Source organism: Cucurbita pepo, chromosome LG19 (assembly GCF_002806865.2).
Source record: "Cucurbita pepo subsp. pepo cultivar mu-cu-16 chromosome LG19, ASM280686v2, whole genome shotgun sequence".
Taxonomy (NCBI): domain Eukaryota; kingdom Viridiplantae; phylum Streptophyta; class Magnoliopsida; order Cucurbitales; family Cucurbitaceae; genus Cucurbita; species Cucurbita pepo.
This window is the reverse complement of record NC_036656.1, coordinates 3387993-3411936: the sequence shown is the minus strand read 5'-3', so window position 1 is coordinate 3411936 and position 23944 is coordinate 3387993. Positions and strand designations below refer to the sequence as shown.

The 23944-nt window shown below is 35.0% G+C and overlaps 3 protein-coding genes across 5 annotated transcripts; 1 reads left to right on the top strand and 2 right to left on the bottom strand.

Moving 5' to 3' along the window:
• The first annotated feature begins 1253 nt into the window (after positions 1-1253).
• LOC111781987 (probable pectate lyase 4) lies at positions 1254-4653 on the top strand. Its single transcript, XM_023662741.1, has 5 exons — positions 1254-1718; positions 2538-2889; positions 2977-3187; positions 3269-3337; positions 4253-4653. The coding sequence occupies exons 1-5, from the start codon at positions 1457-1459 to the stop codon at positions 4487-4489; spliced, it is 1131 nt and encodes a 376-aa protein (XP_023518509.1). The 5' UTR covers positions 1254-1456; the 3' UTR covers positions 4490-4653.
• A 725-nt stretch (positions 4654-5378) lies between these two features.
• LOC111781196 (exocyst complex component EXO70H1-like) lies at positions 5379-7369 on the bottom strand. Of its 2 annotated transcripts, none has more exons than XM_023661664.1 (2): positions 5671-7369; positions 5379-5607 (listed from the first exon to the last, which is right to left on the bottom strand). In XM_023661664.1, the coding sequence occupies exons 1-2, from the start codon at positions 7303-7305 to the stop codon at positions 5563-5565; spliced, it is 1680 nt and encodes a 559-aa protein (XP_023517432.1). In that variant the 5' UTR covers positions 7306-7369; the 3' UTR covers positions 5379-5562. The 2 variants fall into 2 exon arrangements, with proteins under 2 accessions (XP_023517432.1, XP_023517433.1); XM_023661665.1 differs by having other exon boundaries at positions 5683-7369.
• A 2931-nt stretch (positions 7370-10300) lies between these two features.
• LOC111782140 lies at positions 10301-15555 on the bottom strand. Of its 2 annotated transcripts, none has more exons than XM_023662939.1 (5): positions 15130-15555; positions 14209-14297; positions 12081-14057; positions 11339-11513; positions 10301-11043 (listed from the first exon to the last, which is right to left on the bottom strand). In XM_023662939.1, exons 1-5 carry the CDS (start codon positions 15236-15238, stop codon positions 10433-10435), a joined length of 2961 nt encoding a protein of 986 aa, XP_023518707.1. In that variant the 5' UTR covers positions 15239-15555; the 3' UTR covers positions 10301-10432. The 2 variants fall into 2 exon arrangements, with proteins under 2 accessions (XP_023518707.1, XP_023518708.1); XM_023662940.1 differs by having other exon boundaries at positions 15169-15555.
• Between the last annotated feature and the right edge of the window lie 8389 nt (positions 15556-23944).

The window sequence follows — 23944 nt, the reverse complement described above, 5'->3', positions numbered from 1 at the left end:
GGTAAAAATAAAATAATTACCGGCTCAAATTAAGCCCTCTAACCATAGGATTATTATAATCAAATTCAATTTCTTTACATATATTTTTATTTATTTAGGTCAAAATATTCAAAATTGCAACAATTTTATACTTTAAAGGTTTTGATCATAACAATTCTTATGGTTGAAACAGAGTTTCTTACCAAGTTAACTATGAGATTTTGATAAGCGCTAAAAATACTAGATTTTGCAAAGCTAGAGGTATTTCTAAAATCCTTGCAAACGTTCACAAAGAAAGCTAAATGTATTGATTCCAATCAAGAGCTGATTAGAAGATAAATGACTCTTAGATCGAACTAGGAATCTATGATGGTCACTCTTAGATTAGAAGACGACTCACTCCAGAATTAGCTTGATCATGGATAATCCAATGAATCGATTTTAGCAAGACACATAACATGCAAAGGGTTTCAACCACAAGATTTTTGTATTTCACCATTATTTTAAAATTGAGTATTACATGCCTCTAAATAGACCAAAAAAGATAATTTAGTCATAATGTAGTTCAACTACTAACTACAAATTATTAATAAAGGCTATTAAATACAAATCGGAGAAAATAATAAGACCTAAAATAAAAAATTTCAAATCACTTTCCAATGTGAAGTGATATTTTGTTGTCCCTCAATTCTTTTCTTTATTTTTTATTTGATACTTAAATCTTTATTTGCATTGCTTCTTGTAATGTCGCCTTCATGTCCGTGCAAAATAAATAATTTCCGACTATAATTTTGGTCTTACTTAAATAAATGAGACTTCTCCGGTCCCTGTCAATCCCTATTCCCGCCCAATCTTTCAATACGTCCGCCTTTAAAGAGAGACTTTTTATGTTCCACTTCCAAGTTAATTTCCGAGGATTTTACTCGATTTAATGTCTTATTTTTTAAAAAATTTAAAAATTATATTATCAAATTTTGTATTATAATTTAGATATAAATTAATTTCATATTTTATTTATTAGGTAGGTAAAATGATTTTATCAAAAATAATAATTTACAACCATATATTTCAATTTGTATATATTAAAAAATAAAATGTATATCCACTATTTTTTAAAATAATAACAAACAAAATATATATATATATATATATATATATATATATATATATATATATATATATATATATATAAAATTGTGAATTTACAGAAATGGACATTTTGCACAATTTACAGAAGTCAATTTCTTAGCGGCCTTGGAATGAACGATTCGAATGGGAATCAAATTTGATTCCACGCAAGGTAGAAGACGAAGGCCATTTTGCAGAGAGAAGAACGGGGTGGAAGCCCTACCCCACAGCCGACATGAGCCTTCCACCATTACCATTCTTACAGGCCACCTTCTTCGATACATAGCTATCAATCCATTTCCGTTCTGCCATATCCACACCCAATTTAAGTTTCAAACGCCTTCTGTTAATGGGAAACGCCCATGGCCCCCGCAAGCATTTCAACCATGGGGTAAATTCCTCTCCATCTACTAACGCTCATTCTCCCTCCAATAAATATACGCCATCTGGATCAGCTCCTCCAATTTCGACCTCGACTGCCAAGATGGAGTCCTTGCCCTATGCCCTCGTTGATTCGAGTCTTCGTGCCCTTGCCGGTCAGGCTGAGGGATTTGGCCGCGCTGCCATTGGTGGTCTTCATGGTTCTGTTTATTGCGTTACTAATTTGGAAGGTGATGTTTTATTTATCCTGTTTTTGATTGAATTCGGCTGCTCTGTTGTGTAGTGTTTTGATTCAGGAATTGAGATGTTTTGTTCTTAATTTGAGTTAGAATGGTCATGATTTGTTTGCTTGTTCTTGATGTGGAGAAGTTTGGAAACTGATGGAAACAAGAGTTTTGTTAATCAATCCCTTTGGATGCATTTACTTTGATTGATTGTATGATTGATTATATGATTGAGCTGTAGTAAACTTAAAGCTTCTAGCTCAAGTGCCACAAGAGGGGTAAAGCGCCTCAGTGTATCTAGTGGAGCTTGCTGCTTTTCATTTTGATAGGAATTGGTTTGTTTGTTTTTGTTTATGTTTATGTGAGATCTCATATCGATTGGAGAGAGGAACGAGAGCCAATGAGGACGCTGGACCTCGAAGGGAGTAGATTGTGAGATCCACATCGATTGGAGAGGGGAATGAGTGTCAGCAAGGACGCTGTGTCCCGAAGGAGGGTGGATTGTGAAATCCCACATCGGTTGGGAACAAAGTATTCTTTATAAGGGTGTGAAAACTTCTTTCTAGCAGACTCGCTCTAAAACCTTGAGAGGAATCTCGAAAGGGAAAACTCAAAGAGGATAATATCTGCTAGTGGTGGGCTGTTACCGTTTTTGTTTCCTTTCCGTTTTTTTTTTTTGTTTTTTTTTTTTTTTGTATGTTTTGTTCAGTGAGTTGGGTTCTGTACCTTATTGAGTCGTATTGAAGGAATTTAACAATGCTTCTTTATTCCCTATACAATATTTCATTGAGGAGTCTCTAAACCTGTATTTTCTGTTTGTTGTAGACGATGGTCCAGGATCACTTAGGTTCGGATGTCGTATGAAAGAGCCCCTTTGGATTATCTTCGAAGTTTCGGGCACAATTCACTTGTCTTCGTATTTGAACGTGTCATCTTTTAAGACTGTAGACGGTCGTGGTCAAAGGATAAAGCTTACAGGAAAGGGATTGAGGCTGAAGGAATGTGAGCATGTGATTATTTGCAATTTGGAGTTTGAAGGTGGTAGAGGTCATGATATTGATGGAATTCAAATTAAACCGAATTCCCGCCACATATGGATAGACCGATGCAGCCTCCAAGACTACGACGACGGGTTGATTGATATCACCCGGGGAAGTACAGATATCACTATTTCTAGGTGAGACAAAGCTTCATCTAAGATCTTCCTTAATGCTCAAACAATCTGATATTGTGCTCGATTTCTTTGTCCATCGTGTATTTGTAGGTGTCGCTTCTCACGACACGACAAAACAATGCTAATTGGAGCCGATCCCTCTCACGTTGGCGACCGATGTATCCGTGTAACTATCCACCACTGTTTTTTCGATGGTACACGTCAACGACATCCACGTGTTCGATATGGTAAAGTACATCTTTACAATAATTACACCAGAAACTGGGGGATCTATGCTGTCTGTGCAAGTGTAGAATCACAGGTCTTTACACATCTCATCTTTTCCAAATACATTTTAGTTCAAACTACTCCAAAGATTAACCTTCTTTTCCATTTGAATCAGATACACTCTCAGTGCAACATATACGAAGCGGGTCAGAAAAAGGTGGCGTTCAAATATCTAACTGAGAAGGTAAATCTATTTCTTTTCGTGTTGCTAGTCAAATCGACACGTGATAAGATTAGATTAGGGAACTTGAGAGGTTACATTTTCGTGTTGCTAGTCAAATCGACACGTGATAAGATTAGATTAGGGAACGTAAATCTATCTCTCAATTTATGGGATCTTACATTTTTATGCTTCTAAGCACTTAGCTTCTAAAGTGATGTTCCTTCTTATCCATGATGAATTTTGCCCATGTGTTCGTCTACGACTATCCGTGCATTGATTTTACACGAGCCTAGTCGTTAGAATATTCTATGTCCCATGATAAAAATAGTTATTTCATCCATCGTCTATGTTACATTCGATCGTCTTACATGCAACTGTACTATGTGGATCAAGATCATGCTTGGGTTGGCCTTAACCAGTTGAGCATGCTCGGGTTGGCGCTTCTTTATACATTGTAGTAAAATGTTAAGCAAAATACCTATTGGGTCATTGGCCTGCCTCCCGAACGACAATATCTGACCCGGCTCCCCTAACCTTCGTTCTACGATTATCGTCTTTCTGTCTGTCTATTTCCTGTCTGTCCGTGCTCGTTGTCTCTGTTTGTGTGTGTTATCTTATTACCTGAATATTCCTTTTCAAAACACACTCAAAACCAAAATGCCAATAATTTATGTCGGACGAAACTGTAACCGCCCAAGCCCACTGCTAGAGATGTTGTCCTCTTTCGCTTATTACGTATCGCCGTCAGCTTCATAGTTTTAAAACGCGTCTACTAGAGAGAGGTTTCCAGACATTTATAAGGAATGTTTTGTTTTCCTCTCAAACCAACGTGGAATCTTACGGAAACAACTTTTACTTTTACGGGTTGAAAGAAACCAAGGAAACGAACTGTACTGACCTGGAATCATGGTTTATATGTCTGATATGTGTGTTCAGGCAACAGACAAGGAAGAGCCGTCAAGTGGGTGCATATGGTCTGAGGGAGATTTATTTGTAAGTGGCACTCAAAGTGGGCTGCTGGCTGCCAACGCCGGACAAAGCATGTTTCATCCTTCAGATCATTACACTGCTTGGACTGTGGAACCTCCCACCGATGCTCTGAAACAGATACTCCAACATTGTACTGGTTGCCAAAACATCCCTAGGCCCTGTGATCTGCCACTGGTACCTTAGTACATTATTGAAATCCTCTAAATTTAGTTATAGGTCCCTGAACTTGTATGGATTTTCTTTTTTTTTTAATTCCAGTCCTTTGATGTTTTGAGATTTCTATTTAGTCCTTTTTTTTTAGTTCCCGTGTAAAAACGTTGTGTTTAATGTTATTATTTATACTCGTATCCGTGTTGTCACACTTTATGTTGGTGCTAAACGCTAAAATTGATAATAAAAAAAATTCTAGGGTTTCTCTATGAATTCGAGATCCTTAACATTTTTATTGATATTGATATTTCTGTCTAAACATGTCTAATTGTGATGCTTCGCTCTTTTCACTATCTCTTAATATAATAGTTGATAAAATAAATGCTACTCTCCTCCTAGAACGAGCTTTTAAACTAAGCATTAATCTAATAGTCGAGCATTTATATCTCTCCTGAGGATCAAGTTGTTCAAATCTAGCTTAACTTTATCTTCATTTTATGCTAGACACTCGACTAGTGCTTGGAGTTTAAAAGTTTAAAAGCTCGACGCGTCGAATTGTGGTTTAAAAGCTCGTTCATTGGAAGCGCCGAATTGTGACTCGTTTAAAAGCTCGACTATTACGTTCATGATAGAAAACCACAATTTGACACACTCCCTTATGCTTGACGCTTCACCTAGTAGCCCTAATCCTAATCTAACTCAGAGTTTGAACTGCTTTGTAGTCTCGTAGGGCGAATGAATTGCATTAGTGTGATTTGGCTAGCTCAATTGCTCCGCGAACAAATTACCTCCTTGCTATCTCAAAAAAGAAAGTAGACCCGTGCAAATTGCATCTTTGATGCCCTAAGAGGATGTTCGTTTTTTTTTTTTCTTTTTGTCCCTATGACCTCATGACAAATCCTTTGTATAATTGTAAACAACATTTTGGCATCTCAAAATGAAAAAGTAGTCAATTCAAGCATGAATGAGTAATATTAGTTGTGGTTGGTTCAATGTTCATGATGGAAAGTTGAGAAAAAAAATGAAAAAGGTTAAAATAATGAGTATGGTATGGCTATCAGCTATCAGCTATCAGCTATCAGCTATCAGCCATCAGCCATCAGCCATCAGCCGTCTGGATTATGTTTGTTGGGCAATGAATTTGGTTCAGTCTGTGGAAAAAAAAGGTACGATAAGTAATTATCTACATCCTCAGGGGTCAATCTAGCAATTACCTCCTGCCCCACCGGAAATCTGTGCGCATGGTAGAATTCTCGGTACATCGGCAACCAGCTTTTCGCTATCGCCAAGATTTCGAATCGAAGCTTCGGGTCCGGTATGATGCTTGATCTCTGTTTCTGGTATGCTTCTTTGAAACTGGAACTGAAATTATCGTAAACCTCCGCCACTTCCGCCGTTGTTAGAGCGGCCATCGGATTTTCCGGCAGCGTCGAGATTACCTTTCCCCATGCCAAGCGCTCGTAGTTGTCGATGTACTGTTTTCCTTTCGCTTTGTGCTTCGCGATCCATTCGTCTCCGAGAAGATGATGGAGCTTGGAGCTTTGGACTTGCCAAACGATGAATCGGATATTGTTGGCTAAGAAGAGGTATGAGAGCGAAATGTCGTCGCACTGCCTTGCTTTGCTGTCGAGCTTACAGAGGAGGATGAAGATTATCCGCTCCATGTATGAAGAGACTAATGAAACTGGAGAACCGTCGGAATCTGGAGTATTGGAACAAGAATCGGCTGGAAGAGACGATTTCCACGGCGGCGGCCACCAAGAGAAAATTATGTTGAGAATCTCTCGGTACTCGGCTAGGTGAGAGAGGCAGTCCATCGATTGGAGAGCTAAGGTGTGTATTCCTCCGTCGACAGAAAGCGAATTCGAGGAGTCATTTTGTACGAACGATTCGTAATCTGAGAGCATTGTGGAAATTGATCCAGTAAGAACGCTGAGCGAGGCGATGGCTTGTGATCGAATTACTTCAGTAGATTCAAACGAAAAGATCGATTCGATCCTCTGCCAGTTCTCGATTATAGCAGTGAACATATCGAGTAAGTAGAACACATTCTTTTGCGATTTCTTGCTCTTCAAGATGACTTCCGGAAATGCAAATAGAAGCATAGCACCATCTTTGCACGCTTTAGTGAAACAAGATTCGCTAACGGATTCAGAAATTGCGAATACGAAATCGCACAATTCTCGTTCCGCATTGAAAATCGTTGTAATAGCAGCATTCACAGATTCTAACCACTTCTTGATTCTGAAATCGACTGCCTCCGAATCCATTTTACGGATTTGCGACGAAATTTTAACAATACCTAGACGATATATCGCTTCATCCACAACAGATTTGCGAACATTTCCGTATATTTCAGCACATTCTTTAGTATAACCAGACGAAATCATACACTCAGCTATAGCTCTCAGATCCGCCACAAGAACTCGATCTAAACTCGATTCTACATCCAACGGTTCGCGTTTCACGGAAAGAATCCGATAAAATTCAACCTGAAGTCGCTTCATAGCAATCTGCATCAAACTTTGAGAATATTCAAGTTTCTCAGAGGCCAAGAGATACATAACCTTCTGAAGTTCGTTCACACATCGAATGAATCGCAAACCTTCCTCCTTGCTTTGGTTAAACATCGACGCCACTTCAGCATAAGCTAACGACTCGATGCTCCATTTCGTGATAATTTCTGCAGCGGACTGCAAACTTCGATCAATCATCGATTCCGAAAATCTTTGACAAGGAATCACGGAGGCGTCTTCGGATGAAGACGAAGAATTAGAGCAAATAGGAGAGACCAAAGGCGAGAGCATCTTGGAACAAAGCCCGAAAAGCTTCTTTCCATGTCTCGTCATTCGAGATTTCTGAACCTCTTCGCCTCTGTTTGGGCACCGGGATTTGTCCGCCACTAAAGGGTACATAAATATGTCTATATATATTATATTATTTATAATGATTTATTGCATTTTCGTAATTATATTTTAAATGTTAATTTTTATATTTTTCAATACATTTTTTAATTAGTCATTTAAAATCAAATTTTAACGTAATTATTAAATAATATTAATATTTTTACACTAAATATTTATTTTATTCCATAAATAAAAAAATATAAATATATTAAATAATTAAACGGTTATAAAAGAAACTGGAAACCACGTCGTCGAACAAGTGAAGTAATGAGCTTGAATTGTTCCGTTTAAAAGTCATGAGAGTCACATATTAAGTCAACTGAGATTGATTTTTATTTTATTTTATNAAAAAAAAAAAAAAAAAAAAAAAAAAAAAAAAAAAAAAAAAAAAAAAAAAAAAAAAAAAAAAAAGTCAAATGAGACGACAAATTTGGAGAGTAAACGTATATATTTTTTAATAAATAAATATTTTGTGATAATAAAGAAAAAGTGGGAAGGAAAGTCAAGTCAAGAGAAAAATAAATGATTTAATTAATTCCAATAACAATTATTTTATTATAAGGTCGAATTATTCAAATAATGTGTCCCCATCCATTTAATATCTATACTTTTTATTTATTATATATATATATATATATATATATATATATATATTTGTCGAGATGGAAAACATATTTGTAGCACGATAAAATTATGGTCTCGTGATTTTTCCTTTATTCATTTGAAATGATAACGAACAATGTTTGTCATAAAAAAACTACTAATTTCACGTTTTAATATTTTTAATGAGATTACTTATAGTATGAGTATGAAAATAATTGACGTGCATCTACTGGATGAAATCACGACATATTTTCTTTCAAAATGGTTACAAAACGAGCCTTAAATTAGTAGTTTTTTTTTTTAAATTATTATTATTAGTACGTTATCGTTTAATTAGTCAAAAGCTAGCCTTTGGCCTCATTGTATAGCTTACTGTTTAGTCTCACAAGTCGTTCACACATAAAAACCGTTTTAGTTAATGAAATAATATAGAATCAAAAGTCACTAATAAACTAAATATTTTAAAATTGACGTGACATTTTTTTAACGAAACAAGTTCAAGTAAGTCAATAGACTTGAAGTTACAAGTCTTTGAAGCATTTTGTTCGTTAACTCAAAAGGACTTGGAAAACAAATAGCTAAGTGTGAACTCTAAAGATTCCGTAAACCCTAAAATCACATAATTGGAAAAATTATTTACATTTTTTTCAATGCTCGGGTCGATAATTGAAATATCGACTTTTAGAATAGTAATTAATATCTTATCCATTGAGATATACTTAAATTAAAAGAACATTTCGAAAAAGGTGTTATTTAGGAAGTGATAACCTAAGTTTAGCTCGCGTGAACTCATTGACTTTTGTCATTAAGTGTTCCAATAAACTTAATGCTCTAGTCTTCATGTGATACTTAAATTTTAAAGTAATAATGATGTTATTTATACATTTGAATATTTAAAATTTTATTTTATTATATAAATAGATAATTAGAATTTAAAAATATTTCTAAACTTTTAAAAATCTTTATTGATGAAAATGGTTAGTATTTTACTTCAAAAATATTGTTGTAAATGTTTCAAAAATGCCCTTAAATTTGAAAATAATTCATTAGTATCTTTCAATTTTTTTAAAAAGTTCAAAAATATCCGTACCATTGATACTTATTTTAAAAAATATCTATAAAATCTTAAAAATAACATTGAAAAAATTTTACTTTGAAAAAAATTATTACTTTTAAATTATAGTTTTGAAAGTTTTATTTTTGAAACTCAAAATATTTTAGAAACAAAAGGTTAACTTTTTTAAAATATTTTAAAAATTTTTAAAAATTTAAAAATGTTATTAAAATTTTTAAAAATTGAAAGATATATATTTATTTTTAGGTAATATGTAAAGTTTAAAGTCATTTTTTATTAATTTATTATGTCTTAAAATTAAATGTCGGAGGATTTAATAACCTTGCTTTATGTTGTCCAAGACCACGTGGATGAAAAACTTAATTTAATGGGACCGTTGGATACGGTCGTGATGGGATTGGGTCTAAACGCCTGTGGCCGCAGACCCACATAATGGGAGTTAGAACGACGACGTAACGTAACAATACCACCGTTGGAATTGATGACGGGAGTCCACGTGGGTTGACATAAGCCGTTGAGATCAGGACTTATCATCTCTCTTTTGGGGCCCACCTTCTTCATCTATTCATTGCCCTTTTCAAAAGGCCATTTACTTTCAACACATAATAAAAACCCCTTTCTAAGTGTCTTAATCTGAAATTCACAGCTTATGTAATATTAATTCTAAACAAAACTATTTAACTTATTTCGATATCAAATACTTGTTAATTGTACGTACTCTCGTTAAAAAAAAAAATATATATATATTTATATAAAAATATCTGTTAATCTCATAGATAGTACATAATCTCATCGTCCGTATTATATATATTACTTTAATGTTGTTACAGTCGATCATTTTCATGGTACTGTGTGATAACTTCAATAATGGAGAAATTGGGAGTGAAGGACAAAGGTGAAGAAAAGACTCTCGACTTTATAGTCCAATCCTTTAGATTTGAATGTGTTGCATATCTTTCCAGACTCAAAAGCATAATAAAATGAAAGAAAAGAAAAGACACATCGTATGAGTTTACTGTGAGAATAACGAACAAAAACGGAACACTATGTTAGTATAATTCTATTCTCATCAAATGATTGAAAGAAAAGAAAAGAGACCAAGATTACTGACGAATAAATGAATTAGTTGCTTTACCGAATGAAAGAAGAAAAGAGAAATGCAAGATGGATGAGAAGGAAGGAAAGGAACAATTCTATGGTAGTTGATACGATTTTTACGGTTTTCTTGTTCTTGAGTTTATGAACACTTTTGTTAACAAATGAGTGAGAAGTAAGGTCATCAATTCATTTTATTGAATCCTTCTTAAGAAATGAGTGATTAACAAACTAACACAACACTTCATCCACACGTTTCTTCCTCCAATGACCTTTAAAACATAAAAACAAAAAACTCTATATCACATCCTTCACTACTTCAGCTAAAACCTCATTTATCATCATCCTTTCAATTTCCTTACCTATCACATCAATTTCATCGCCTAAATTCTCCCAATCTGACTCCTCTACTACATCAAATCTAACTATTTGGATGTCAAGAAACTTACAGAGTCTGTTTTGGAGCTCATTTTTCATCCCCCACTTCGTTGCAATCTGAGTTTTTGAAGGCCTCACCCATGGGTGGGGGTCATTGAACTCTCGCCCAATCTCCAAGATTCCTGAGTTTATGCGGTCGAACAGCAGCCTCCTCTCCGACCGTGTCGTGGAGGAAGGACAGCTCTGTTTTATCTCAAGCTGCTCGAAAATCTTTGGATTGATAGGGCAATCGGATGAGGAGTATATAGTAGCTAATAACGCACCTGGGTTGGCAACATTGAGGCCAGAATCGGTCAAGATGTCGAGTAAATAAGAGAACTCCCAGTTATCTTTTGTTTTGCACGGACCCTTCTCATCATCCGGTAGCCCAGAAGATAGTTCTGTTGCATCTTCGTCACTGGATATGAGCATGTGTCCCTCGGTGAATGGTTCGGATTCCAATTTGAGTAGCTGAAGCTGCATTCGAAGGCCTAGAATCACGACGGGGAAATTAAGTTAGAAGGGTTTCAAAGAATTTGCAGAGAAAGAAGGATTCTTGTTGAAATCAAGATTATCAGGATATGTACTGTTCTTATGGAAGATGACAACCAGAAATGAAACTCCTATTTATATCATCATATTATAAAATTGAAAAATGAATGATATTATTCCCTTACCCAACTGGCTCAAATTTTAATGCGATAATCTATTTAGGAAAATAAAAATAACATGCAATATCCGCCGTTAAAAGTTGCATACGGATAATACGGTATAAATAGAAAATACCTTGGAGGTCGGCGCTGACGTTCTCGAAACATTCAGAAGATGATGAGAGATAATCTCCAAAAGCAGGTTCCAGAACTGAAACTGGACTCGGTTGATCAGCCTCCTTTGAACTTGGAGATTCAAGCGCAGCTACAGATTTGTGTGAAGGCACTGGACTTTCTACTGATGGCCCTTCCTGAAAGATCATAAAATATTCAAAACTGGGAACACTAGATGAAATGCTTCAAAAAAACACATCTAGAATTGGGTTGCTCGAATGGGGCGTGTAAGCAATTACGACTCTCCACAATGGTATGGTATGATATTGTCCATTTTGAGTTTAAACTCTCGTGTCAATACTTTGTACTTCCCCAAAAGGCCTCGTACTAATAGAATAGTATTTCTTACTAATAAATTTATGATCATTCTCTAAATTAGCCAATATCACTTAGTTCCAACAATCCTCGAGTGGGAGGAACCAATCAAACCAATCAAATAGGCTAACTCATAAAAAACATATTATTCAAATACATTAGATAAAAGTATTCTTTTTCACCATCTTCAGAGTATAAGAGCCTTCAGAGTATAAGAGCCTGAGATCCTACTATTTGGAAATGGAGCAACTGCCGCCTCACAACAGAATATAATATCGAAGCCATTAACTTGTAATTTGATGTTTTATCACATAAAAGAGGAGACTGCAGGTCAGTCAGCAAGTAATAATGACATAATGTAATTAACAGCTACAGAAGTAAAGACAAACCTCTTGTATTATATTGTCTTGGTCGTCAACACAAGAATTTCCAACTGTTGACATGTACTCCGATGACTCCAATTCCAACACAGGTGTTTCAGGGAACATCGTTGTGTAGACATCTCCAACATTCTCAATACTTTGAGATATTGGACTTCTATCATCGACATTGGAACAGGAGGCCCCAAACTCCGTGACAGTCATTTCATATGAACCATTGTCGAGAGAGTGATTGTTCATGCAATATGGGTTTACTTGAGTTTGCAGTAACATGTCATCACTTTCCATGAATGAAGGCAGCTGACACTCTGATGTTATCTTGCTGGGTGGTGATTTATGACATGGTGGCCATTCCCTCTGATAAAAAATTCTTTTTACAGCCTCATTATTTTCCTGTTTACTCTCTTTTGAGATTAGATGCTTGTTGGTGCCCTTAGATCGGTGGACTGTTTTGGGGCTTCCAAATCCAGTTGATGAAGATGGAAGAGATTTCGACCTGCTTAATTGGCTACAGTCATCCTTCCAGCCATCATTGCTGCTTATGCCCAAAGGTTCAACCTCCCTATCAGATTGCTCATCATTAGAGAATTTATCTGTGAATCCCTCTGTAAGTCGTGCATCCGAATGTTGTGTAAGTGTAACTTCCTTATCAGTGGAAGCTAGCATGTCAGCCAGGGTGCTGCTTCTACAAATAGCTCCCTTATTCTCAGAGTTTCGAGAGGATCTCCACCTAGCAGTGAGTCTTTTCTTTGCCTCCCTACTGATAGAAGATTCTTTATGACGAGAAGATGATTGTGAATATCCCATATTCAAGTTTACAAAACTTTTTGAAGCAGCAGACCTCATCGCTGGTTCTTCTGCAGATTCATTTCCAGACAAGCTACAAGAACTCTCGTCCCCAGCATATCCTTGAAAACTGGAGCATGTTAAATTCACTGGGGGCGTACAAACTCCTTTTCTCATCTGCCGGGTTCTCCCATGAAGAATTTCTCTGGACTCTTTGTCATTGTGCCTAGATGCAACTTTCTTGTCTAGAGAGTTTTTCTTTCCCCTAAATTCCTTGTTTGTTCTTTCAACAGTTTTAAACTCCCCAAGATCTGAACATTCTTGAAAAGAATGAGAATGGTACATAATATTTCTAGCATTCTGCACTTTGCCTATGTTTGGTTTGAGAACAACAATTCTCGTAGGGAGATGTTCTAGTTCATATTTCTTTTCCAAAATTTTTGAAGACTTTGAAGAATGACCGGAGAAAGAACTGTCCGAGTGGCTGGAATGACCGCCCCGCTGAGTGTAATGTGATTTACTACTATTCTTATGCGGAGTTCCCCTCTCTGAGTTGCCTCGAAGCACAGGATAGTCACCCTTCTTATTGTGCAATGACTCCATAGCAGTTAAGCAACCACGACAAGAATAGGAGTCGGCATCTTGCAGATCATGCATATGCCTAGCAAACAGTGAGCCTGGTTGATGTAGAAATTTCAGTAGAAGATCTCGGTTTGACTCTAACGCATCAAGTGCATCATGAAATTCCCTCGAGTCATGTGACTTCTCATCAGTTGATAAGCGCTTAGCATCCAAGAACTTCTGCCGAATGAATGCCATTTCTGATTCAGTCAACTCAATTTTTGGGGTTCCTTGATCTGGGTTTCTACTCTGGTCTGTCTTTGAAGTTTCCAAGACCTCAAAAACATCCTTAAATTCTTGTTGATCCTTTGAGCTTCTCCTGGTCATTTGACCATCAAAATAAATGCCCCTCCTACCCACCTTCTCCTTTGATATACACCTCTGTGCATAGCCCTCTGATGAACATTTTTGTTGACTGTAAGCAGACCTCGGCATGCCATCAAGACCCATCAGTTTGGCGATAATGCCTGGCGACCTCTTTTTCATTTCAGTTTCTTTGGACATTTCATCTGCTAATAATTTCTTCACTGGAGCTCCAAACGTATCTTTAAAAGATCTCCGCCCCAGCTCGAGTGTGAACTATAAGAACAATTTCATTTCCGCATCATAATTCTTTACATCTCTTTGATATTTTCTAAAAATCATAATAAACTAGAAAATCCGCAAATCATGTAGAATATAACTAATATGTAACAACTGTAGGCTGAAGGACTGAATAGAACTTGCATACCGGATCATCTTCAGTAACACCACTACTGCTCGAACCGGAATCAGAGCCCAATGTCGGTAAGTTTCTCTGTTTCTCACTCTTTCTACTCCCTGAAATTTAATCCTACAACTTTAGGGTGGGAATTCAATAACGGAGCAAAGTTAAACACAGCAGAAATTTTCAACAACAGAGACGCTTAGTTGATTAAACAACCAAGATCTATCGTCTAGTTGTTGGTTGTTAAGAAGAACATAGAGATTTAAGCGGACGATTGAGGAGAAGATATATTTGGAAAATTGTATTTATACAGCAAAAACAAACAGGCGTCTGGAAGTATCAAAACAGAAGAAAGAACGAAGGAAAAAGAAAAGGAAAAGTCGTGTAAATGAAAAATACGAACATAATTGGAACACGCCAAACCGAAAGAAAACGAAATAATCATGAACAGCACCGATCATACACATACCATTATAGAAAGTCATAAAGCAACTACAAAATTTGCTTTAACAGAACAGCGGGCGGAAACCAGGCTAAGGACCAACAAATTGCATCATATGAACTCCACGACAGCCAAAAAGTAAGTTCCGTCATATTCCTAATCTTTATCATCAAACAAATTGCTGATACCGATCTTTACAACAATAAATCCCCGTCGAAAGAAGAAACTGAGCCAAATTTAACAACTAAAGCTCATTCGTACAAACAAGTAGAATCTAATCTGTTCATTTCAACTCTTTCTAGGCAACCAAACAGAAGAGTACTCTTCACTCAGTGCAGTGAACAAATTCGAAACAATTTTCAGCCCAGATTGGCCAGGTAAATCACTTAAAAAACATTAACAAACACACAAATTCATCTCTCCATCTATTTCACACAATTTTTCAACCAGCAAGAAATTTAAAAAAAAAAAAGAAAAAAAACAATAATAACTAAATAAATAACCTGCTCGTAAACCACGGTTAACAGGAGAAAACCTCTCACCGGAGCTCCGATCAGCATTACTGGCAACCTTGTACCGCTTATGGCGAATCATCTCCATCTCCATCTCCATCTCCAAAGACGTTCATGAAAACCAGAGCAAAGCTAGAGATCAAAAATGCAGGAAGCAAGCAAATAATCCATCGGTAGCCTTCAGTTGCAGGAGCATAAACAAGTGTAAGAAAAAAAAAAAGGAAACAAGATCAAGATGCTGCGGAGTTTGTAGAGAAAGGATCTTTTAGTTTTTTAGTTTTTGTTTTTTGGATCCGTCCAGACAAATTGAAGCGAGAGGGCATTGAATACGGATCCGTTGCAACTGCCGACGGAGTGGAAGCGGTGAAAATGGTGTGAGTTTTGAGAGAGAGAAACTAGGCGCGTGAAGAGAGAGAAAGAGAGGTGGCGGAATTTATATTTTTTTTGAACTTTCAAAACACTGATATACGGACAAAAGGACTCATATCTTCGCGGCCAACTCCTACTACCCTATTTCCACGTGTCAATCAATATTCAAAATATTTTATTAACTAATTAATTTTTTATTTTTTAAAATAAACCTATAAATATTACCATATATATACACCCACTTTATTTTCGAATTAGGTTGAATTGGATTATCGGGATATTAATTTTTTAAAATTATTTTAAAAAATATCTTTGAAAAATTTAATTGAATGAAACGATGTTGTTTATGCCCCGAAATACATATCTAATTAATAATTAAAATATCGTAAGACTCAAATATTAAACATTCATAAGTCAAAATTCATCACCAACAACCGTGACATGTTAAATATTATTAAATTTCATAACAATTTAAAAAGTAATGTACGGTTAGATTTTGTTGTAAACCCTATTTTTCGAGTTGGTTGAGAGTTACTGTGAGATCCTTAGACAGAGGAAACAAATCATTTTTTATAAGGGTATGGAAACCTCTCCCTAACAGACGCATTTCAAAATCATGAGGTTGACGGCGGTACGTAATAGGTTAAAGTGGACACTATCTACTAGGAGTAGGGTTGAGTTGTTACAAATGTTATCAGAAACAGATATCGAGCGGTATGTCAATAAGGACGTTGGGCACTCAAGGGGTGCATTGTGAGATCCCACGTCAGTTGGAAAAGGAAACAAATCATTCCTTATAAGGGTGTGGAAACCTCTCCCTAACATACGCATTTCAAAACCGTGAGGTTGACGGCAGTACGTAATAGGCTAAAGTAGACAATATCTACTAGCGGTAGGGTTGAGTTGTTACAAATGTTATCAGAAACAGACACCAAGCGGTATGACCAACGAGGACGTTGGACCCCCTAGGGGGTGGATTGTAAGATCCCACATCAATTGGAGAGGGAAACAAATCATTCCTTATAAGGGTGTGGAAACCTCTCCTTAACATACGCATTTCAAAATCATGAGATTGACGACAGTACGTAATAGGCTAAAGTGGACAATATCTACTAGCGGTAGGGTTGAGTTGTTACAAATGTTATCAGAAACAGACACCGAGCGGTATGACCAACGAGGACGTTAGACCCCCTAGGGGGTGGATTGTGAAATCCCACGTCAGTTGGAGAGGGAAACAATCCTTCCTTATAAGGGTGTGGAAACCTCTCCTTAACATACGCATTTCAAAATCGTGAGGTTGATGGCAGTACGTAATAGGCTAAAGTAGACAATATCTACTAGCGGTAGGGTTGAGTTGTTACAAATGTTATCAGAAACAGACACCGAGCGGTATGACCAACGAGGACGTTAGACCCCCTAGGGGGTGGATTGTGAAATCCCACGTCAGTTGGAGAGGGAAACAATCCTTCCTTATAAGGGTGTGGAAACCTCTCCTTAACATACGCATTTCAAAATCGTGAGGTTGATGGCAGTACGTAATAGGCTAAAGTAGACAATATCTACTAGCGGTAGGGTTGAGTTGTTACAAATGTTATCAGAAACAGACACCGAGCGGTATGACCAACGAGGACGTTGGACCCCCTAGGGGTGGATTGTGAGATCCCACATCGACTAGAAAGGGGAACGAAACATTCTTACAAGAGTGTGGAAACCTCTTCCTAATAGACACGTCTTAAAATCTGAAGGCTGATATCGATACATAATGGTTTAAATCAGACAATATCTACTAATAGTAGGCTTGAACGGTTACAATTCCAACCTACAAATCCAACCAAAACATTCCGTTGTCAACAAATCCAGCTCAACCAAAATTGAAAAGAAAAAAAAAAAATCTAATTCAACCCAACTCTTTCAAATTGAGTTGGATAACCCGAGTCGTTCGGGTAATTTGAACACCTATACTTTTACACGCCGACATATATATACATATATATATTTTCTTGGGGTATGAGCTCAAGTTTGGACAAAAGAAAGGGTATTATTGGTTGTAATGGAATCTTTAATTTTTGGAAGCATTGTGCTAGACCACAAGCATGTCCTTATTTTGTCTCTTACCTTCCTTTATTTTTCTTATATTTATTAATATGCTGTATTTTTATTCGCTATACATTAATTTAATAATTAAAAAATTAGACACGGTCGATTTAAGTTACAGTGGTCATAGATTATATAATATCTTATAGGTTTCTCTCGTGACAATAGTTGACGTGCGCGCACTCACATATATAAATATATTATTAATAAGTAATAATAATGTGTTATCGCTAGCATATTAAATTAATTAAGACATATATAATTAATCATATACGAGTGTTAATATGATCTTGAGTTAGATTTTTTTTTTTTTTTTTGTTTCGGTTTGGGTTGGGCTGAATTTTTTTTGCTTCTGAATATTAATAATATTTGACTTTTACCACCGATGTTAGTAATATGTTGTAATTGACTTTGTTTTTGACCTGTTATAACTTAACTCAACTCTACCTTATTTTTGAAATTATTAAGAATATTTACGTTAATAATTGATGCTACTGATGTGTTGTAACCGACTTTTTTTTGTCGAGTCAACTCAACAATCTCGAAATTAGAGATACAACCCAATTCAACCCTACTATACTTTTAAAATTATTAAGAATATTTGACGTCTATAGCCGATGTTAGTGATGTGTTGTAACTGACTTTGTTTTTGTAAATATTTAATATTTGAGTTTTATGTGATTTTAGTTATTAATATAACATGGATGGTGAATAAGTCGACAACTGAACCCAACCCAACCCAACCCAAAAATTGAGGATTTGACTGTGAATTCCATTCAGGTTGCTCGGGTCACCAACCTAACTAACCCAAAATTTCAAATGGTTCCAAAAAAAAATTCCGCAATTCAACCCGGGTACACAAATAAAAATACTTTTTTTTTTATGGAAATTAATGGAAAAAAATAAAAATAATAATAAATAAGAGAGAATTCATGGAAGAATAAAGCCATCAATCATGGGTGAATATGATTAGAGTAGCACTTGATTGGGTTGGTAGCTTCATGTTTGCAAATTAAGCAAACATATCTAATATTGCAATAATTACTCTAAATTCACTTTTTTTTTTTTCAAACTATACGACTCGACTAGATCAAATTGATATGAATTGCTCGAGTTTAACTTATAGTTGGTCATATAGTTTGTTTATTCAATAATTTTAATCTCTAGTCAACTATAGAATTGTTCATATCACTCGAAGACTCGAACAACCCAGACCACTTGACCCAAATTGTAAAACTTGATTTGGGTTAGAGTTCTTTACGGGGTTGGGTTGAATTTTTAAAAAATTGATAATTTGGTTTGGTTCGTGGATTGGAGCTTTTATGGTCTGGTCAACTTAACCAACTCGAAAATAGGGTTCACAACCTAACCCTAGTTTACGTGTAAGATTGTAATGAAAATTAAGAATGTTTGACGTTGTAACAGATACCAACCAACGATGCGTTGTGACTTGTGAATGTTTGATATTTGAGTTTTATGAAATTTTAGTTATAAATGTGACATGTATGGTAAGAAAACTAAGATTATTTTTAATAATTAAAAATAATTATAACTCGACAACCTGATCCAACTAGGGTTTGATTTTGAATCCGATTTGCATCATTCATTCACCAACCCAACCAATCTAAAATTTCGAGTTAGTCCAAAACTTTTCCCAACTCAATTCATGTACACCCTTAATCAACATCGGTTAAAGAGGAGAACAGAGCATTTCTTATAAGTGTAACGACCCGAAATTTTCTACTTAATTTAAGGTCGCTACTGTATACGTACCATAAACATTAAATGCGGAAGACTTCAAGACTTCAAGACTTCATTTAAATTCCATAAAACATAACCTTTTAACTTAAAACACAGTCATGGTCTTACTTGTTTCGAAAACGTCTTAAAAACGACACAACAAAAGACTAAATAAAATAAATAAGCGTTTAAGTCAAAAACATCATATTCTAGCTTAAGTCTAAGAAAATAAATAAACTATCCTATGCATGTGCCATGGTCTCGAGTTGCGATGTCGTCGTCAGCCATACAGGAATGCCTTGCCTTACCCTGAAAAATGTAGTAGCACATGGCTTGAGTATTTAAAGAAATGCTCAGAAAGTGACCACACTATTGTGGTTAAATGCAACAATCACATGCAATGAGATGATGAGACCTATCTTTCATTCCGTTTTTCCTACGGTGCTGTCCTAACGGGTAATTTTGGACATGTACTATATACTCTACACACAACCCATACGTGCGAGTATGGGCTCACTAGCTAGTACGCACACCGCTGGCCAACTTTCCTTATCCGATGGGCATACTCTGGGAGCCCCTTAGGCCGGACACCAGCTAGAATTAGTAACCGTCACGACAGCGCTCGTACCCTCGTGATGGGATAGGAGTATCCCCCAAATGCATGAGCACACATAATGCATGAGGTCCCAAAACTTTTCCATTTTCATTACCCTTTAATACAACCCCGCTAGCATTGTACATATCATATCATTTTTCATATCGTTTCAGATATCGTTAATCATTCATATCATATCGTTTCTCATTCTTCCGTTCTCAAATCATACATAATTCTAACGGGGTTATATTTCATGTCATTTATCGTAATTTCATGTCATTCATATCATGTAGTATACACACAATTTAAGAGACCTAACCTAACGTTCTATACTTTTAACATAACATTTCATCATATACACATCATACCATGACATATAGCATCACAATATATCATATCATAAACAAGTCATAACGTAAACACTTCGTAGTCATATCGTTTTCTAATTTATCATAGCCTTAACGTTCTTATACCTATCACAGACATATCATTACGTAAACGTACCTTAGTCATATCATCACAAGAACGTAACCTAACACTATCGTTCTATCAATCCTAACGCTATCGTTCTATCAATCTATCACAAACCTATCCCTTTCTACCCGTAACCTAACTGTATTCTTCCATCAATCTCTCTTATCCATATCACTCTAGTATGTAACCAAACCTTCACGTTTCATGAACGTATTTTACTCCTATCGTTACATTTCGTTTTGTGCATCCTTCTCGTATCTTATTTCAAACATATCCTTGAACACATCGTATCGTAATTATTATCATACAATTTACATATTATAACATATACATAACATATAAGAAGCATATCGATCCACAGACAATTCACACATATCAATATATATGACACGTGCAGAACCACAGGGCACGTGTCAACATCAAATATAACCATGCCGATAGTAATGTCACTTACCTGGCTAGCTTAAGTCGTTGTCACAAATATATCTTTAATGAAAGTTTGATTCTGTCGTTTGAAATCCGAGTCAACCTATGTGAGCCTATAACATCAATTTCAAGTTTGAAATCTACAAAATTACTTCTCTAATTTACATAGTCTTGAAATGTTATATGTTATAATTATATTTTTATTAAAAATCTTATTTTTCATGGTTACTGTTGTATAAAAAAACAATATTAACAAAAGCTACCAACCCAAAAAGCTATTTAAATTATTCTGGGCTTTACTACTCTATGTATTTACTTTTCTCTCTATATTTAGTATCTGGTTTTTAATTTCTTAATTTTTTTTTATCTGTTGTCATTTTACCGTAATCATTTTTAGTTATTTATTTATGAATTATTATTATTATTATTATTTTAATGTATTTATTTTTTTTATAATAATTTTTATTTATTTATTTATTTATTATTATTATTATTATTATTATTATTTTAGGGCTATTACAATAAGACTTGTTTTAAATCTGTGAGGGCGTACTAGGCAAAAGCAGACGATATCTACTAACAATGAGCTTAGGTTAGTACATATATTCTCATTGCTACTCCAAAATGTTATATAATTTCATCAATCTCCGAGAGTGAAAATTCAAACGTTTAACGTTTTTTTTTTTTTATCGACAATATATATTTTAACCAATAGAATAACAACAACGAATACCGACTTTTGCATAAAGGCATGAAAGGCAACAACCAATCTCCATAACAAGGAATTATTTAATATGTCATTAATTTTCATGTTGTCCCAATTTAATTCTATAATTTAAGAGACCTAAGTTGACTCATCTATTATTGCCTTTCAATTATCACCATCTTTAAATATACAAATAACTTTCAATTTTAAACATTATTTATATATAATATTTAATCACTTAATTCTAATATTTAAAGAAATAAAATCATTAACACGTCCATTAAAAAATAATTATTATAGAAGAATATAAATATTAAGACAAAAATTAATATACAAATAAGTTTCAATTTCCTCGGTGGGATAGAGAATTCAGTGAATGAAAGAGAGAGTAGAGAGAGATTTCTCCGTATTAGCTCAACGAGAACAGAGATGGAGATTATATTTCGTGTTTCCCGTTCCAATCCTCGACCCCGCCAAATGAGAATTAACGTGTTTTAGGATGGAAATTTATTAGGGCGTTTTACATTTTACTTATAATTGTATCCATTAAAATTTGAATTAATTTAGTAAATGTTTAAATGGTACAATTATAAGTTCACTTTTTAATTCATCCAACTCCCAAAATGTAAAGAATATAAATTAATTTTTGTGTTAAATATTAATGTATTTTTTCATTGAATGGTAGATTTTTTTTTTTCTTTTTCAATTTTCGGTTTGAAATTATTATTACAAAATTAAAGCATAATTAAGAAAAAATGAAATTTATTATTTATTTAATGCCTCTAATTTTCCCAACATCATTAAATTTTTAGAATCGGAGAGCCGACATTAAGATTCTGGGTCTTAATTAAAAAAATTATTTTCTTTTATTCAACTTGATTAACTGTTATTGTCTTCTCTTATAAGCAACCTAATCACATTATTATTATTTTACTTTTTAGTTTCTTTTGATTAAAGTTTATTCATATTATTGATAATTATTTTAGGTCCATTTATAATATTTTATTTTTATGAATTTCTTCCATTTTAGTTTCTATTTCATCCTTTTATATATATATATATATATATATATATATATATATATATATATATATATATATATATATATATATATAATCCACGTTTTCAACTTCTTAAAGCTTCGAACATTCGAACTTTAGATAATTGTTACTCTTAGATTACATGTCTTGTACTTTTAAAAGTTCTACTGTCATCTTTTACCTATTTGAGTGAGTAAACAAGTCAAGATGTGTCTGATAAACAACAAAATTCTAATGGTTTGTGATCGTCTTATTGCTTTGTTGTCCAGTACCTTGCCCGACCCCAAATAATATCTTAAAATCCTATCTAAATTTGTATTCTTCCCTAGATAGAGGTACCTTGCCCGACCCCAAATAACATCTTAAAATCCTATCTAAATTTGTATTCTTCCCTAGACAGAGGTAGGTTGAGTAAGCAAAAGAAGACTCACTAAGCGTAAATACCTGTCAATTTCACAGTTCCATTGCCTGAACAGGTAGATTTTTAACTTCTATGATATTAAAATAATTGAACTTGTCTAATTTCGTGTAGATTGAAAATGATGAATGAGATTGTGGTATTCCACTCACCACTGGTGTGGAAGGACGCTATCGAAATAAACAAAATGCTATAGCTAAATCATTGAATCTCGTATAACAAGTGAACTTTTTACCCCCAAATTCAAATCGAGATGAACCGAAATGAAAGAGGTAATGAGTGAACTTTTTACCCCAAATTCAAATCGAGAGAACCTGAAAAGTAATTTAATATCTATATGTAACTAGAATCAATTGGGTCCCAAAAGTAATGTTCAACGTCGTAATAGTTACAACGATAAAAGAAAAGGAAGATTGGATTAAAACGGGTCAAAATCCAAAAATCATGTGTTTTTTTATGTGCCCTCTAATTATTGTATTAGGCAACTTTATTTTTGGTCACCTAGTTCCTAGAGAAGTATTAGTAGGAGGGAATCTAGAGTTGAGACCTTAGAACACAAAGCCAAGCATAATCTAATTGGGTCCCAAAAGCTTCTAGAATTATAATCCAAACCTAACCCCCTACCAGACTACAAATTATCTTGACATTTCTTAATCCTATCTTCTTCTTCTTTGTAACAAAGAAGATTAGGAGTTAAACCGAACTGATCTTGACCGGTAGAGTTCATAGCTATAAGCTTTGTTCACTCCAATCGGTTGAAGAGGGGAACGAACCATTTCTTATAACTGTGAGACTGACGGCGATGCGTAATGGGCCAAAATGGACAATATCTGCTAGCGGTAGGCTTGGACTGTTACAAATGGTATCAGAGCCAGATACAATACAGTGTGCTAACGAGGATGCTGGACCCCTAAAGGGGTGGATTGTGAGATCCCACATCGGTT